Source organism: Bos taurus, chromosome 14 (genome assembly GCF_002263795.3).
Source record: "Bos taurus isolate L1 Dominette 01449 registration number 42190680 breed Hereford chromosome 14, ARS-UCD2.0, whole genome shotgun sequence".
In the NCBI taxonomy this organism is placed as follows: Eukaryota; Metazoa; Chordata; class Mammalia; order Artiodactyla; family Bovidae; genus Bos; species Bos taurus.
In genome coordinates, this window is record NC_037341.1 from 8,656,741 (window position 1) to 8,674,227 (window position 17,487).

General features: G+C 43.5%; 1 protein-coding gene across 5 annotated transcripts in view; it reads left to right on the forward strand.

Moving 5' to 3' along the window:
• The window catches only part of DNAAF11 (dynein axonemal assembly factor 11), a 71,060-nt gene extending 55,130 nt beyond the window's left edge, over positions 1-15,930 (forward strand). For 4 of the 5 annotated variants that reach the window (XM_005215336.5, XM_059893283.1, XM_059893284.1 and 1 more), the window contains 2 exons: positions 9,615-9,700; positions 15,530-15,888. In XM_005215336.5, the coding sequence (XP_005215393.1) occupies positions 9,615-9,700; positions 15,530-15,707 (264 nt within the window). In that variant the 3' untranslated portion in view covers positions 15,708-15,888. Of the gene's footprint in view, positions 1-9,614; positions 9,701-15,529 lie in introns of all 5 variants that reach the window. The other variant, NM_001075904.1, reaches the window with a different exon arrangement.
• The last annotated feature ends 1,557 nt before the right edge of the window (positions 15,931-17,487 follow it).

The following is a 17,487-nucleotide window of genomic DNA, read 5'->3' on the forward strand; positions in this document are numbered from 1 at the left end:
TTCCCAACCCAGAGATCGAACCCTTGTCTTCTGCATCTCCTGCATTGGCAGGGGCATTCTTTACCACTGAGCCACCAAGGAAGCCCATCTGCTCTGTGAAAGTGTAAGAGTTAGTTGCTCAATCATGTCTGACTCTATGTGACTCCATGGACTGTAACCCACCAGGCTTCTCTGTCCATGGGATTTCCCAGGCAAGAAAGCTGGAGTGAGTTGCCATTTCCTTCTCCAGGGGATCTTCCCCACCCAGGGATCAAACCCGAATCTCCTGTCTTGGCAGGTGGATTCTTTCACCACTGAGCCCCCCTAGGAAAACCGAAAAACATATACTTCAGAATAACTCTACCTAAGGGGTGATGGAACTGGGACAGTAGTAACCAACCCCTGAGAATATGTGGTTGATGGCTGTCCCCTGTCGTGGGAGGTGGAGAGTGGGGTGATATAAACTAGCCAGCACTTCTGAACTATCACTGGCCCAGAAAAAACAAGAATAATCGTGAACTTGTCCAAGTAAATGTAGGATATTTCCCACTGAGACGACGTCTAGTAACATCACAAAAGGATATTTTCTTTTCTTTTAAAACATCCTTATCATTCTTGATGTTTGTCCTAACCTAATAAAATATCATTTTCAAGCTTAGGTTGTGTGTGTGGATGATCCTCCACGGGAAACTGTCAGATAAGATTGCGCTTTTCAAGTATAAAAGAATTTTGAAGGAACTGTTTGATATTTAGATTTGTTCTCCTTTTATTTCAAAGCCATGAAACTGTGTGCAACTGTCAGTATTGATTGTACATATAAATATCAGTAATTACACCCTTAAAATTTTTCCTCAGATAGGTTGGATATCTTTGGAATCAAAGTCAATACTCTTATCCTTCCTATTTTTCTGATAAGTTTTTCAAAAATCTAAATTTTCTTTGCTGCCAGTTGTCTTTATTTGAGATAGAAGGTACGTCAAAATAGTTGACTTATACAGGTATTTTTATCTGTTCAAAGAATTTTAAATAATGTACCAATGGTAATTTATATATTTTCTAATTAGGACTAATGACCTTTTTAAAGAGAAAAAGAAGTAGCTTGTATTCTTTAAAGGAATCTTTTTTTAACGGGCTCAGTGAATTATGTGCCTTTCTTAGTGAAGTCAATCAGAACACAGTTAACAAATCATGAAGTTGTTAAAATGTCAACAATAAATCTGGGTACGTATATTAACTTCCTCTAATGCCAGAGGAAAATAAAAAAGTCTTATTGATCCTGAAGTTTTATATTAAGAATATTCCTTGCTAGGAATTTGAACTTTGAATATTTAAATGGTCAATGCCAATATTATAGATAATTGATTAACATGAATGCCAGAAATATATAAGAAAGTGAACAATATACAAGTGTCCATTTCTTCTAAAGTTGAGATATGCTTTGCTAGATAATAACCTGTTTCAGTTGTGAGGGACCTCACCCAGTAACTGGCTCAACCCCCCAAATCAAACAACTGGCTTATGTCAAGGCAGGTTGGTGTCTAATGGGCTTAGACAGTTTGGAAGTTTTATAAAGAAAAAAAAGTAGAGACATTTTTAGAAACTACTTAGGAGGCATGGGTGAAGATGTTAAATGTGTGTACTGAAGCAAAATAATAGCGGAGGAAAAACATACTGCATCCATAAATAAATTATATGGAAGTTATTAATATCAGATGAGGGAATTATTTAGCAGGTTTGGCTTGCCACAATGTGGAAGTAAGGTGCTAGAACTCAGAAATGGAAAACGTTCTGCAAAATTCTGAAAAACTTTAGACAATGAATGTTTAATGACTCAATTAAAATATTTATTCAATTTATCAAAAATTTATTAAGCACTTAGTATAAATATAAAGCCAGGCCACCAGGCTCCTCTGTCCATAGGATTTCCCAGGCAAGGATACTGGAGTGGGTTGCCATTTCCTTCTCCAAGGGATATTCCCGACGCAGGGTTCGAAGTCCATGGGGTCACACACAGAGCTGGACACGACTTAGTGACTAAACAACAGCAAAATGAATAAAGTACAGTGCAAATTGCTGTGGAGTGAAAAATAAATGAGAGGTCCTTCCTCCAGTCTCCTCCTTCTTGAAGTCACTGACCCAGACCGGCCCTCTGCCTCAGTTTCTAAGTCCCAGTTGCAAACAAGCTCAGATACTTGTTAAGTGACTTAGCTTTTCATTCTTCTGCTTAACTTGAAATGATGTTCCTAACTCAGAGACAACTGTCATAGTCATAACTATGGGGGTCTTCTATGGTTCCCTAAGTCTCTCCTTCACTGTTGGACCCAGCGCAACAAGAGCCAGCATGCAAGAAGCTGCCGCCCACAACACCCCTGCCTCTCCCTCATTTGTAGACAGAATAGGCAGGAAGAAGCAGCTCCAGGGGTCTTTGCTCTTAGTTCTAACCATTCGTCACTTATTCAAATATTCTGTACATGTTAATGAGTACCTACAGGTGGCTCAGTGGTAAAGAATCCGCCTGCCAATGCAGGGGACGTAGGTTTGATCCCTGGGTCAGGAGGATCCCCTGGAGGAGGAAATGGCAACCCACTCCAGTATTCTTGCCTGGAGAATCCCATGGACTGAGGAGCCTGACGGGCTACAACCCATGGAGTCTCAAAGAGTCAGACGCAACTGAGCGACTGAGCATGCACGCACTGTGCTCTAGGCAGTGCTCTACCCTCTACCTAGGGTAGAGTCTTAGAAATGCAAAGAAGAAGGGAGACGAGTACTAAGTTAGATACCTCAGGGATATCTGGCAGAGTCAGGACCGAGGCTATGGTATCTTCCTGCTGTGTCACGTTGAGCTGAGGACGTAATGAGGGCACAGTGGGACCCGTTCCCCTGTACCCATTACCTTCCCTCACCCACGGGTCAGTCCTGAGACACAGTCATCTCTCTAAAGTATTATTCTCAAAGTCCATAATCTTATAGAAATAGCTTTAATTATTTTGAGTAATGTTTCAGAAGGATTCAAAAAGTCATTATTGCCTTGAAAGAAGTGATGTAGGTGGTACAAAAAGGACAATTATTTGATTTATAAAGATTAGATTAAAACTTGAAAAGAGGAAAAGTATGAATGGGGAGAGCCTACTAATATATACTTTTTATTTCACAACCCCCAAATATATATATGTTAGTTTATTCACATTGATATTTAATATAAAATGTTTTTAGGGAAGTTGAGTAGAATTAAATAAAAATATGTAAATTACAAAGCATTACAGAAGTTAAGTGCAAACAAAAGTCAGTAGAGTTACATGGAATCAGAAAGCATGAGGAAGGAAACTTTAAATGCAGAAAATCTGTAGGGAAGTTAATGGTTGTAAAATTGGCTCCTCTATCTCGTTTATAAAACTCTAAAAGACAGGAAATATATAAAGAAAAGAATGAATAAAGCTGTATTAGCTGAATTCTAGCAAAATTAGAGTGGTTATGACAAAACTAATATTGGATATGATAAAATTTAAAGCACAAAAGCATTTAATGGGACAAAGCTTATTCTGTAGTAACAAAAATAGTATAAAATAAAGATTTAACTATATTTATTAGACTGTACATTATATAAAATACAAGTTCTCCCTGGTGGCTCAGTGGTAAAGAATTCACCTGCAGGAGATGCAGTTTTGACCCCTGGGTGGGGAAGATTCCCCTGGAGAAGGTCATGGCAACCCACTCCAGTATTCTTGCCTGGGAAATCCCATGGACAGAGGACCCTGGCGGGCTACAGTCCATGGGGTCACAAAGAGTCAGACATGGCTGAAGTGACTTAGCACGCACACATGAGTTAAAATAGTAGAACACGTTGGGACTTTCCTGTTGGTCCAGTGGTTAAGACTTTGCCTTCCAATGCGGGGTGAAAGTTTGATCCTTGGTCGGGAAGCTACGATCCCACATGCCTGGCAGCCAAAAAACCAAGACATAAAACAGAAGAAGTACTGTAACAAATTCATAAAGACTTTAAAAAATGATCCATATCAAAAATCGTTTTTTAAAAAAAAATGTAACACTATTAAAATGTTAATCTGTACCTGTGTGCATGTCCCAGAATTGAATTTTCAAGCTGTTGATTACATTTCCCTCTGTGGATTCAGGAAGCCAGTTGGGCCACATTATGTAATTTATTAGACATATTTTGGTTCTTACAGCTTTTCCATTAGTCATCCCTAAACACACTTTGTACAAATGAGTAAGAAGCTTGAAGTTAATGAGCATCGTTTTCTAGAGAGGAAGTAGCACTAGGGCTGCAAAGAGAGAAACCACACTGCACTATTTCAGTACCTTGGACCTCTGAACCCACGGTCCTCTGCCCGGAAAAACTAGATCTCTTATCAGAAGAGTTTTTCTTGCTATTCATATGAATATTGATGTTAAGATGAATGTTGGTATTAATATGAGTGTTGGTGTTGATATTTTTCTCACTGCTGATTTCTTAATTCCCTCTAACTTTTAAACTTAAAAGAACCTGTGAAACTAAATGAGCTGAAAATATCTTTAAAATAAGCAACACATTGAGATTCCTGTACACAGCAAACTCCCATGAAGAAAAGTTCCAAATTTGTGATGCTATTTGCATTTCCATAAACACAGAGAATCTCTGTCTGAGCTTATTATTATGGGACAAATAACAGTGTTAGAAATGGGGGTACTTTAAGACTCTAATTATGCATATGCTCCCATTCTGATTAGTGCATTTATAGCACAAAGCAATACAAAACCTGTGCTTTTGGCTCCAAAGCTTTTATTCTTAAGGTTGACATTTTCATGAATTTTAACTAACACTGGTTTCATTTGATGTAATTGAAAAAAGTTTTTTAAGTGCTCAGATGCCACTGCTCTGCAGGAAGCAGACTCCAAGACAGAGATTCTCATGTAAAATGTTTATTAGGGAGCAGCCTAGGGATCCACTCCTGTGGGAGGGGAGGATCCAGGATTGGGAAGAGGGAGAAGCTGACGGGTGATGCTGGCCTGCCAGAGGCCCCAGCTGATGCCACAGTGAGGTCTGAGGCTCACGTGGTTCTTTGGAGTCGTCCTGAATCAGGCTAAGGGAGCAATCTTATACCCTACGTTGACCAGAGAGACTGAAACACAGGCTCTGGGTTCTCACACTCAGTGCCAGGCCCCAGGCATGTCAAGGAAGGAGCAGAGAGTTCCAGAACTGAAAAGGCCATGTGGTCAAGGCCCACAGATAAATTAGGGGTAATTGGTATGGGTAGATGACCTTCACTCCTACAGAAGAGTTGAGCAGCTCACAGTTGGGTTTGGGGCTCACTCTGGCTTGGTCAGTAGAAATTAACATTACTCTAAAGATGAAATAAAGTGAACACTTTGATGTCTCAGTTACACTAATTGTATCTCAAGTCCTCAAGTGCTCCAGGGTCAGCCTGGAACATCCCCATCATTAGAGGGCATTCCCCGGGGAAGCACTGCCCTCCACACGATGCCACCCTGCCTCTCAGAGAGAGGGTCTGCTGCCCCCCATCCCAGGAAGAAGGTGCCAGTTCTCATTACCCCAACACCTACAACCTCTTCTGTTCCCCTCACTGGGAAGCATCTCTGTTTAGTCTCCTCAACTCTTTCTTTGCCCTCTTATTTGACATTATTGTGGTTTAGTAAACCAGTGTGTGTATGCTCAGTTGCTTCAGTCGTGTCTGACTCTCTATGACCCCATGGACTGCAGCCTGTCAGGCTCCTCTATCCATGGGATTTTCCCAGGCGAGAATACTGGAGTGGGTTGCCATTTCCTTTTCCGGGGGATCTTCCTGACCCAGGGGTTGAACTGCAAGTCTCTTGCATTGGCAGGCGGATTCCTTACCACTGGGCCACCTGGGAAGCCCCTTAATGAACCCAGAACTGGCATCAATAGAAACTGAAAAGTATTTCCATTTCTTTAAGTATCAGCCAGGAACACAGGGGAAATGTTTGTATCCATTACACTAATTCAATTAGAGAAAAGAAAAAAAAAAAGTTTTCACATTAAAATAGTGTAAACATGTCTACTCTGCCACATGAACATTTGAAAATATATCATGGGCCAGCAAGAAATGAATGGAAAACAATGCAATTGGCAAGAAATAGACTTTAAAACATAACAAATACACCATTTTAAGATTAGCTTTCTCCAAAACAAATCTCATTTGATGATAATAAAAACCTGCTGCATTGGGCAAACCTTTGCGTGAGTCACCTCATCTAATTATTTAGTGAACACTGCATTGGCAGCTTTTGTTGTTGGTTCTTCCATGGTTTTCTTCTACAAGTTTTTGCTATGCAGAATACACCTTTTTAAAAAATGTTTCAGAACAACTCTTCCAGCCTTGTAATTTCCTGTGTTTGGAACATGCAGCTCTCGTTGTTGCTGTTATTTTCCTCTCTTTTGAAGTCTCAGCAAAAGTCTGCCCATCACACAAACCATCAGTGATGCTTGAAGGTATATTTTCCCTAGTGGGATGTTCAATACATATAATGAAAGGGTGGAATTTAAGCAGATCTTTTATTTCTGCATTGCACATAGGCCCTCCCATGAGGTCTATGGGGATGGGACTGAAGTAAATCATACATACACAAATTGAATTTTTATAAAATATGGTAGAAAAGTATACAACCACACTATCCAAAAAAAAAAAAAAAACAACTGGTCTATATACCACCATGAAATTAAAAGACACTTGCTCTTTGTAAGAAAAACTATGACCAACCTAGACAGCATATTAAAAAGCAGAAACATTACTTTGCTAACAAAGGTCCATCTAGTCAAAGCTATGGTTTTTCCAGTAGTCATGTATTGATGTGAGAGTTGGACTATAAAGAAAGCTAAGCACCGAAGAATTGATGCTTTTGAACTATGGTGTTGAAGAATACTCTTGAGAGTCCCTTGGACTGCAAGGAGATCAAACTAGTCAATCCTAAAGGAAATAAGTCCTGAATATTCATTGGAAGGACTGACACTGAAGCTGAAGCTCCAGTACTGTGGCCACCTGATGCGAAGAGCCAACTCATTGGAAAAGACCCTGGTGCCGGGCAGGAGGAGAAGGGGACGGCAGAGGATGAGATGGTTGGATGGCATCACTGGCTCAATGGACATGAGTTTGAGCAAGCTCTGGGAGTTAGTGATGGACAGGGAAGCCTGACATGCTGCAGTCCATGCGGTCACAAGAGTTGGACACAACTGAGAGATTGAACTGAACTGAACCATTATACAACCACAAGGAGATGGATTACCATCAAGGACAATAAGAACACTCACCTCCCTGAGTTTGATGCTACAGCCCCCAGACTAGGATGCATTGCTTCATTTGTTCATTCATCATCCTTGTATTGAAGCATACATATGATGAACAATGGACTGGGCTTTCTGGTGTTCTAACCAGTGTGGCTCATGCAGTCAAGAATCACTAGTCAGATGGGAAACACACGACCCTATCTATCAGTTTGATTCAGTGTTCAGCACACCAGTGCAAAGGTCTAGTAAGGATTGGATTGGAGAATCTGGTTGAGGGTTGAGGCTAACCTGGGGTCCCTAACTCCCTCCCCAAATACAGATAATTAGTCCAGTATGCCTGCCTGGCCAATGGATGGGAGCGGAGCTGGATCCTCAGAGTCCAAGCCTAGTGTTTTTCCTTCATCATCAGTTGCACAGATCTGATCACTGCTGTGTGGCAGTAAGTCTCAGGCAGGATGGAGAAAGGGTGGCCGGTGGCACTCACCTTTCAGAGGAGTGACCCTGCCCTCCCGTGAGATGTGGCAAGTAAATGAAGCATCCCGTCATCTGAGAGAAGGAGCTGGTGAGGGTGGAGGAGAGAGGAATGTACACCCACTGCAGATCTCCCTCTTCCTTGAAAAGGAAGGGTGGAAGTCCCCTACCGTGGTCAGGGGACCAAGGAGAGGAGTTCTGACTTGTTTCTTTTTTCCCTCTGTGCCTACCAGTAATCCCTGTCTCATAGGAAGATTGGCAGGTGGGGGCTAAATAAAACACATACACAGCCAGCTCAGGTGGGCATGTGCCCAGCAGGTGGCCTCCTCCTCTTCCCACCCTCCCTGGACAACAGTCTTCTGTCTCTGAGCTTCCTAAGGGAAGGTGCCGGGTCTGAACGCTCTCTGCTGGAAGTTTGTTGAATTAAGTCACTCAGTCATCTTTTTTGAGACCTTAACATGCTTAGCCCTGAGCTTATTCAGTTTAAAAGATAATGGAGCTACAGAATTTTTCAGATGGAGAAGAGTCCCTTGCGACTGATTTTATCTAATTCCCTCACTCTACAGTGGAAGGAGGCGGGGTCCAGTGAGCTTCCAGCTCAGACCATTTTTGTCCACAGCACATTCACTGGGAGCTCCTCAAAGGCAGTGTCTCTGTCACCCCCATGTCCTCAACACCCCCAGAAGTGTCTGGCATGCATGGGGTTGGCTCTCAGAAAATATTTGTCAAATGAATGAATTCACTCTGTCCCCCTGCTTGGCCTTGGGCAAATGAAGTGTAGCCTGTAGCTTTGCAAGACTAACATGAATAGTTACAATTTGTGGTCTAAGTAGTTCCCCCCCTTATCCAAGGTTTCCCTGTCCTTGGTTTCAGTTATGCACGGTCAACTGTTTCTAAAATATTAAATGGAAAATTCCAGAAATAATTCATAAGTTTAAAATTGTGGGCCATTCTGAGCAGCATGATGAAATCTCGCACCATCTCGCTCCGTCCCACCCAGGATGTCAAAAATAATCCCACTCATTCCTGAGTCAGTATCTGCCTTGGTTATCAGGTCAGCTGTGCTTGGGTTCAGGCCACCCCTATTTTATGTAATAACGGTCTCAGAGTGCAAGACTAGTGATGCTGGCAGCTCAGATATGCCAAAAAGAAGCTTTCAGGTGCCTCCTTTAAGTGAAAAGGTAAAAGTTCCCGACTTAATAAGGAAAGGAAAAAAAACCCATATGCTGAGATTGCTAAGATCTAGGGTAAGAAGGAACCTTCTATCCATGAAATTGTGAAGAAGGAAGAAGAACTCTGTGCTGGTTTTGCTGTTGTACCTCAAACTGCAAAAATTCTGGCCACCTTGCGTGAGAGGTGCTTAGATGGAAAAGGTATTAAATTTCTACAACTGTGTAACATACAATATATTGTTAGAATTGTTCAATTTTATTACTAGTTATTTTTAGTATCTCACTGTGCCTAATTTATAAATTAAACTGCATCACAGGTATATCCATAAAGGAAAAAACAAACATACCCTATGTAGGGTTTGGTGTGTCTGTGTGTGTGTGTGCATGCTCAGTTGGGTCTGACTCTGTGGACTGTAGCCCACCAGTCTCCTCCATCCATGGAATTCTCCAGGCAAGAATACTAGAGTGTGCTAGAGTGTGTTGCCGTTTCCTCCAGCAGGGGATCTTACTATCTGTGGTCTCGGGCACACCCTGGGAGTCTTGTAATGTATCCCCAGGGATAGGGGGGACTATTGTACCTTTCTCCTCTGCATGTAGGGGCTTAAAGTCATAGTCTTTCATGGAATATGCAGTGAAAGTTTAAGTGTTTTTGCATTTGGGAAACATATAGTGTATACTTCTGAAGATGTATCAGAGAGAATGTATCACGGACTGTGCTGTGCTTTTATTTTCAGGTGGGCGAAGTAATCATAGGCTGTCAACGAACATCAAAGCCTGTGAAAAGCACGCCGGACAGCAGCAAAGAGCAGACAAGCAAGAGGTGCCATCCCCGCCCACCCCCACCACCCATCTTTAGCTTTGTTTAGAGTTCTCTCCATTGTCTTTTGGTGGCTAGAATGCACCTGCCCACCAGGTACAGGGACTGCATGTTTAGAAAGGATTCATACCCTGAACGTTTATTCCCCAAACTTCAACTCTTGATTTGTAGGGCTCAGACACAGATCTGTGCGTGTCTAGGTCCCCATTTCCCATGATACTAATAGAAGTGGCAACATCTGCACCACTGACAGCTACGTTGACCAGGCACTTGCTTCCTATGAGGCCAGTCTATGTGCTTTACCCATAGCAACACATTTGATCCTCACAAGTTTTATCCTCAGTTTGCAGACAAGGAATATGAGGGAGGGAGGCATTTGGATTGTCCGGAGGCCATGCAGCTGTGATTCGTTGCGAGGACTCTGCTGAGTGCTGCTGAGCGCTCTGCTCACATTGCCTCTCTTTTATGACTCCCCTGGCCTGTCATAGCATCCAGAACTCTCAGGGCTGCAAAGACTGAGAGATCCCGTTTGTGCCCTCCTGTCAATCATAGGTCATCTTCCTGCCTTGGCTTAAGCTTCTTTCCCTACATGACCCTCACCCTCTCAGGAGAATTTCTAGTAGTCTTGTGAGAGTTGGACCATAAAGAAGGCTGAGTGCCCAAGAACTGATGCTTTCAAACTGTGATGTTGGAGAAGACTCTTGAGAGTCCCTTGGAGAGCCAGGAGATCAATCCAGGCAATCCTAAAAGAAATCAACCCTGAATATTCATTGGAAGGACTGATGCTGAAGCTGAAACTCCAAGACTTGGGCCACCTGATGAGAAGAGGCAACCCGTTGGAAAAGACTCTGATGCTGGAAAAGATTAAAGGCAGGAGGAGAAGGGGGCGACAGAGGATGAGATGGTTGGATGGTATTATCAACTCAATGGACATGAGTTTGAGGAAGCTCCAAGAGATGGTGAAGAACAGGGAAGTCTGGCATGCTGCAGTCCATGGAATCGTAAAGAGTCGGACACAACTGAGTGACTGAACAACAACAATATTCCCCAATGTCAGAAAGCCTAAAGATTCCCAACTGAAGGTTCTAGCTCTGCCCCTAGAAACCCTCGGAACAATGCCTGCCCCCCACAAGTGGTGACAATCCTTAGAGCATTTCAAACAAAGCTCTCATTCCTTCTCAATTCATCCTTGGAATGAACATCTCAGCTCTTTCAACTTTCCTTCTCCTTTTCAAGATTTCCAGACTCGTACCATCCAGATGGCAAAGTCTATTTTGGACGTAGGCAAACTATCTTTGTGATACAAATGTATATGCCAGAATTATCACTATAAAAATACCTGAGCAGGAGCTGTATTTATGTCTTGCATAATACAAGCAGTCAGGCATTCTTTTATTCAAAGACAACTGTCAAAGTTTTGTAGAGGTTTTCAAACATGCGATTTGTTTAAACAACAGGTATGGAGCTGAATTCCTTCTGAAAAGCAGGTTGCTGTTTTTAACCTTGGGAAGCCACTCTCATGCTTCCCAGCTTATTAATTTCCATTTCAGATCATTGTTGTTCAGTTGCTAAGTCGTGTCTGACTCTTTGTGACCCCATGGACTGCAGCACTCCAGGTTCCACTGTCCTCCACCATCTCCCGGAGTTTGCTCAAATTCATTTTGAATCAGTGATGCTCTCTAATCATCTCATCATTTAAAGAGATTCAAGGGTATTAGGACTCCTGTGAATCTTCATGGTCATAATTAAGCCCCAGCAGCATCCATACTTGTAAAAAATCTGAATCTAATTTGTGAGGAATCACAGGGATTGGAAACCAAGTCATTGTCAACGGTTTGGAGCTGGTTTTCAAGACTCCAGGCTAACTGTCATCTCCATGATTATACTTGATGATTAGAAACATCTTAGCACAATTGTTTATAGAAGGAACTCCTGCAGTATTTTCACAAAGCCTTTCTTTTTCATTTTTGTTACTGAGAAAGGATCACCTCATGTCTGCTCAGGATACATCTGTGGGAAGGTTGTTTGTGGTGCTCTTGAATCATTGACAGAATTTATTATTCCCATTATATCAGCCTCTGATTGGGCAACGCATGACCCAAACAGCCACCTAAAAAGGCTGCACGTGGGCATGAGGTCAGACAGCTTGTTGGTTTGGGGGAAAGGCCTCCAAGGGGCAGGACACGGGGCCGGGGGTCAGAACAGGCCCCTCAACCCCCTCTCAGCCTGCGTGGTCCTTTCCTTATGTGGTGGAGACAGTTAGTGGAGCAAGTAGATCGAGGGGAGGAGGGTTTTGTTCATCGGACCAGATGGGATCATGTCTGGGGAGAAGGTCACGGACCCAGTGAACTCTTGTGGTCCTGTGACGACTTCCTCAAAAATGGTTTTATTGAGTACTAAGCGCCTGCACTGTGCTGTGTGATGCTGTGCATTATCTTTAATCTTCAAAATAACTACAAATAAATCCTCCTCCTATTCCTAACATAGCGAGGTTCACAGAGATGGGGTCATTTGCCCAAGGTCGCAAAATTGGTAAGTGAGTGGTGGATCCAGGATTATAAAATGTGGCCCATTCTTGGGCTTGCCTTCTTACTCTCCTCATAGTGTCTTTTTTTTTTTTTTATGGACTTTTAGCCCAGTCTTAGGGTCACAGCAAAATTGAGTAAAAGGCACAGGGTTTTCCCAAATATCCACTTTCGCTACAGGTGCATAGCCTCCTTCATTATCCACACCCTCTACCAGAGGAGAAGGTTTGTTACAACTGATGAAGCTGCCTTCCTGCATCATTATCACCCACATCCAAAATTTGCATAAGAGCTCAGTCTTGGTGCTGTGTGTTCTTTGGATTTCGACAAATATGTAACAGCTTCCCAGGTGGCTCAGCAGTAAAGAATCCACCTGCTAATGCAAGAGACGCAGGAGACGTGGGTTCAACCCGTGGGTTGAGGAGATCCCCTGGAGAAGGAAGTAGCAACCCACCCCACTATTCCTACCTGGGAAATCCCATGGACAGAGGAGCCTGGCAGGCTACAGTCTAGAGGCACAAAGAGTCAGACACGACTGAGCAACTAAGCAACAAGTAAAGAATGACATGGTCCACTTCTGTAGGGTCCTGCAGAGTGGTTTCACTGCCCTGAAAATCCTTGTGTTCTTTAACAGAGGACTCAATCTTTGATGTGGTTTACGCCTACTGGTTTTAGACATTTTCTTTTTTTCTTGCATTCTTCCATAATGATACATTTATTCATGCCGTCTTCCACCTGTTCTTACTAGGTGCCAGAGGTTCTTGTCTGACAGCCAGGTGACGGGTAAAACCTGCAGCGGGCATCTGTCTCTTCAGGCCTCGATGTGAGGCAGGAAGCAGCAGGGGGAAAAATTCCCTCTCCTCTTTATTTTGGGGATGAGTGTGGTCCTTGAGTGCCCCAGGCCTTGCTGTTCACTGCTTTTTACCCCCAGGGATTCATGAGTAATTAAAACCCTTCACACAAACCATTCCTCAGAACATCTGAAGTTGGGGCGCTGCAGATAACCGAATACTAAGTTCACTGTTTATTACTGTTGTCCAGAAACTATAGCCCGAGAGATATGCCCAGAATAGAGATGGGTTGCTTTTCTTCAAAGTCAAGGACAACATAATTATCATAGATGAATTTAGATATTTACTTAATTAAGCCATAGATATCACAGCCTGTTAAGTAAGAACAGAATAATTAAGAAGTAGAGCTATAGTTAATAATGACTGTAATGTAAGTCTTTGAAAACTGAAACTCCCTGCATAGTTTATAGTGTATAATCTGGGACTTCAGAAAATGCCATTTTAAAATCCAATTTGTGTTTTTCTTCAGCAGATTCAGGTATATTAATCAAAATACTTCCAACCTAGGGACTGAACCCGGGTCTCCCGCATTGCAGGCAGATTCTTTACCGTCGGAGCTACCGGGGAAGCCCAGCCAAAGTACAAAGGAATCAAAAAGTCAGATCCTTTCAAGGGCTGAGCAGACTACAGACATGACGGGGAAGGGTTGCCAGAGAAAAAGAATTTACACTTTCCAGAGAAAATCGAACCTCCCTTCCCCACCAGGTTGTGTCTGCTGCAGGAATTTGGCCGGAGGACGTGGGTTTGGAACTCCTGGAGTAGACTGTGATTTTCTTTAACTGAAAGGGTTAGTTGCTCAGTCACATCTGACTCTTCGCAACCTCATGGACTTGTAGCGCCCAGGCTTCTCTGTCCATGGAATTTTCCAGGCAAGAATACTGGAGTGGGTAGCTATTCCCTCCTCCCCGACCTCCTCTGGTCAGGGACCTTCCTGACCCAGGGATCAAACCTGGGTCTCCTACACTGAAGGCAGATTCTTTACGGTCTGAACCACATAGGTCAGAGCTAATTACCTATTTAATTGCAGTATTCCACAGTAGTGAATTTTTTCTACTTATGCAACAGCTATTTATTCAGTGAAGCTGTATGCCAAAGATATAAGGTGAAAGAGACAAAATCTTTGCTTCAAAGATGCCAGTCTGACAGGGGGAACAGGTGGACAGCGAGACAGTTACATGATGACGAGATAACTTTCCTATTGAGCGCTACTCTACGCCCCTAGATATTCCCAGGAAACTTGTCTGTCTGCACAAACCATGGTATTGCTAATGTCTAGCACAGCTACTTGAGTGCTGTAGGCTTTTAATGTATATCTGTCAAATAACTGAATGATTAGTACCGTGATTCCAAAATTATTTCAGAATCATCCACATTGTGGGGGAAACTTGACATAGCTACAGCTTACTGGGTCCAACTCCAAGCCTATGGAATGGAAATGGCCAGAAAAACAGCCCTGGGATTGTGTCATTTGGAGTTTTCTACATGACAATGATCGCGGGATTCCTTGGCCAGCAGAGGGGCTTCTGGGTTCCCTTTCACTCCAGCTGTCGCCACGAGCACTGGGTGCAGGTCCCCACGGGAGGGAAAGAACTGTGGGCTAAGCTTGGCATGCACCTGAACTTGTAGTATGAATGTCCCTGCCAAACCACAGGCTTCCCCGATGGCTCAGCAGTAAAGACCCGCCTGGCACTCAAAGCCGGTACACTGGGACAACCCTGAGGGATGTGATAGGGAGGGAGGAGGGAGCGGGGTTCAGGATGGGGGACACATGTACACTCATGGCTGATTCGTGTCAATGTATAACAAAAACCACTACAATATTGTAATTAGCCTTCAATTAAAATAAATTAAAAAAAAGAACCACCTGAAATACAGGAGATGAGGGAGACACGGGTTCAATCCCTGGGTCAGGAAGGTCACCTGGAGGAGGAAATGGCAATCTACTCCAGTATTCTTGCCTGGAAAATCCCATGGACTGAGGAGCCTGGTGGGCTACCATCCAAAGGGTTGCAAAGAGTCAAACACAACTGAGTGACTGAGCATGCCAACTGCAGCAGGCTGGATTGGCTGAAGCAGCAGGGTCTTAGGAGCCTGATTAGCTCCATTCAGGAGTGAAACCTGCCAGATGTGATTCTATTATTGCTCCTGGCTGTGGGTCTTGGCCTACCGTACCATATCAGTTCTCAAAAAAGTCTTAGGTAAGCAGAGTCTGCCAACTGTCCTGTCCTCAACCTGCCTGTGTGTTAGCCCTGCAGCACCCTTTAACCCTTTATTTCTTCAAGGGTTGAGTCCTGCTTCTACAAGGCTTTAAGCCACTTGAATCCAGGAGCAGTCACCTATACTCCAGGGAGAGTACTTGCCGATGTTTGCCAAACGAATGAATGAATGAGTGCAATCTACTTGAAATTTATTTCAAAATGATATCTCTGTTTCCTTTGCCCTTTTTGTTGTTCTAGAAGCCAGCAAATGGAGAGACTAGAAGTAGACCCCAGCAAGCGTTCCATCCCTGATGTGGCCAACATAGTTCAGGAGAAAAAACACATGCCCAGAAGAGTTTGCGCTGAACCCAAAATTATACCAAGTGAGGAAGATCCCGACTTTGAAGATAATCCTGAAGTGCCTCCTTTGATTTGAAATCTCAGGCCACACTGCCTGTGACCTGCCAGACCCAGATTTGCTCCATACAGAGAGTGTGTATGTATTATTTACGGGGTAGACACAGTTATTTTCAGTATTAGTACTCCAGTGCATTAGCTTCTACTTAGTACATTAATATTCTAAAACCAGTTTACAATTAAAACGTGTACCTTCAAAATGCTGTATAATTTTTTTGTAATAAAGCATTGGTTAGTTAAAATGTATAGTAAATCGTAGAACGATTACAGAAACATGCTGATTGTAAATCCCAGAACCATGGACCTGGGCAGATAGATGAAGTCAAGGGTTAAAGAAAGCACTGATCATTAAACTGGTACCTCTGCTTTATCTAGGAGAAGGCAATGGCACCCCACTCCAGTACTCTTGCCTGGAAAATCCCATGGGCAGAGGAGCCTGGTGGGCTGAAGTCCATGGGGCCGCTAAGAGTCGGATACGACTGAGTGACTTCACTTTCACTTTTCACTTTCATGCATTGGAGAAGGAAATGGCACCCCACTCCAGTACTCTTGCCTGGAGAATCCCAGGGACGGGGGAGCCTGGTGGGCTGCTGTCTATGGGGTCGCACAGAGTCGGACACGACTGAAGTGACTTAGCAGCAGCTTTATCTAGAATATTATTAACTCAGTATTCCAGATACAATACAGGAAAACTGTCATTACTCTGATCATGACTTAATAGCATTTAAACCAGACTCCTCCCCCAACCCCTCTCCCCGCTTCCCCACAGTACACACACACAAATCAACAAATACATAAGTAGCTACTGAGTCCTGGGACCTGCTCTGTTCTCACGGAGTCGGTGGTAAGAAGGCAGTGAAATATGCACAGATGTACCACCTCAGGTGGTGACAAAGCCCGCAGTCAGAAGGAAGTGGAAGTGCTCTTGCCTCCAGAACCAATGCTTCTAAACCAGCAGAGCCCAGAATTGCAGAAACAGGAGTAAAAGTGGCCTGTTAATCATTAGGGGTGTTAGTGAGAGGAACCTCTCGCATTTCGATCCCTGATCCCAGATCCATGCTCCTTGGCCCTGGGAGAAAGACCACCACATGTTGAATAGGAATTCAGAATCTATACTTCATCCTTGGGAACATTATCTCACCCACACAAAGTATTATCACCCAGTTGGCACTGTGGGTGAGTCCGCAAAAGGCCACGTCAGTGTTCTAGCAGGCCAGCTGCTCCAGTGATGAGGAGCGTGGTGAGTCCAGTCATTCCATGGATACAGCTCCGTGGGCATGCTTCATTTGTTGTAACGAGTTCCCTGGTCAGAGGCGGTGCTCCGTGAAGTACTGCGGCAGTGAATATGGCTGCCATTACGTAAACCCACAGATGGTGGTTTTGGCAGAAGTGCTATAGGGAAGGAAGGCAGATTCATATTCGGAGTAAATGTATATTCCAGTGAGAGCAAGGTACCCCTTCTTCCACGATGGATGGAAATGTTCCAGTGTAATCAACCTGCCAGGCAAAAGCAGCTGATGGCCTGTCCCTGGGGTACAGTGCCATATACGGAGTTCACTGTTGGTTTCTGCTACTGTCGAATCGGGCACTTGGATGTCTGCAAATTGTATGACACTCCTCCCATCAAGAGGTGGATTCTCTGATCTCTCATCTTGAATATGGGCCAACCTTGGTGACTTGCTTGTGACCTGTAGCATAATGATAAAATGATGTTACGTGGTTGTCAAGGGTTTCCCAGATGGCTCAGCGGTAAAGAATCCACCTGCAATGCAGGAGACATGGATTTGATCCCTGGGTTG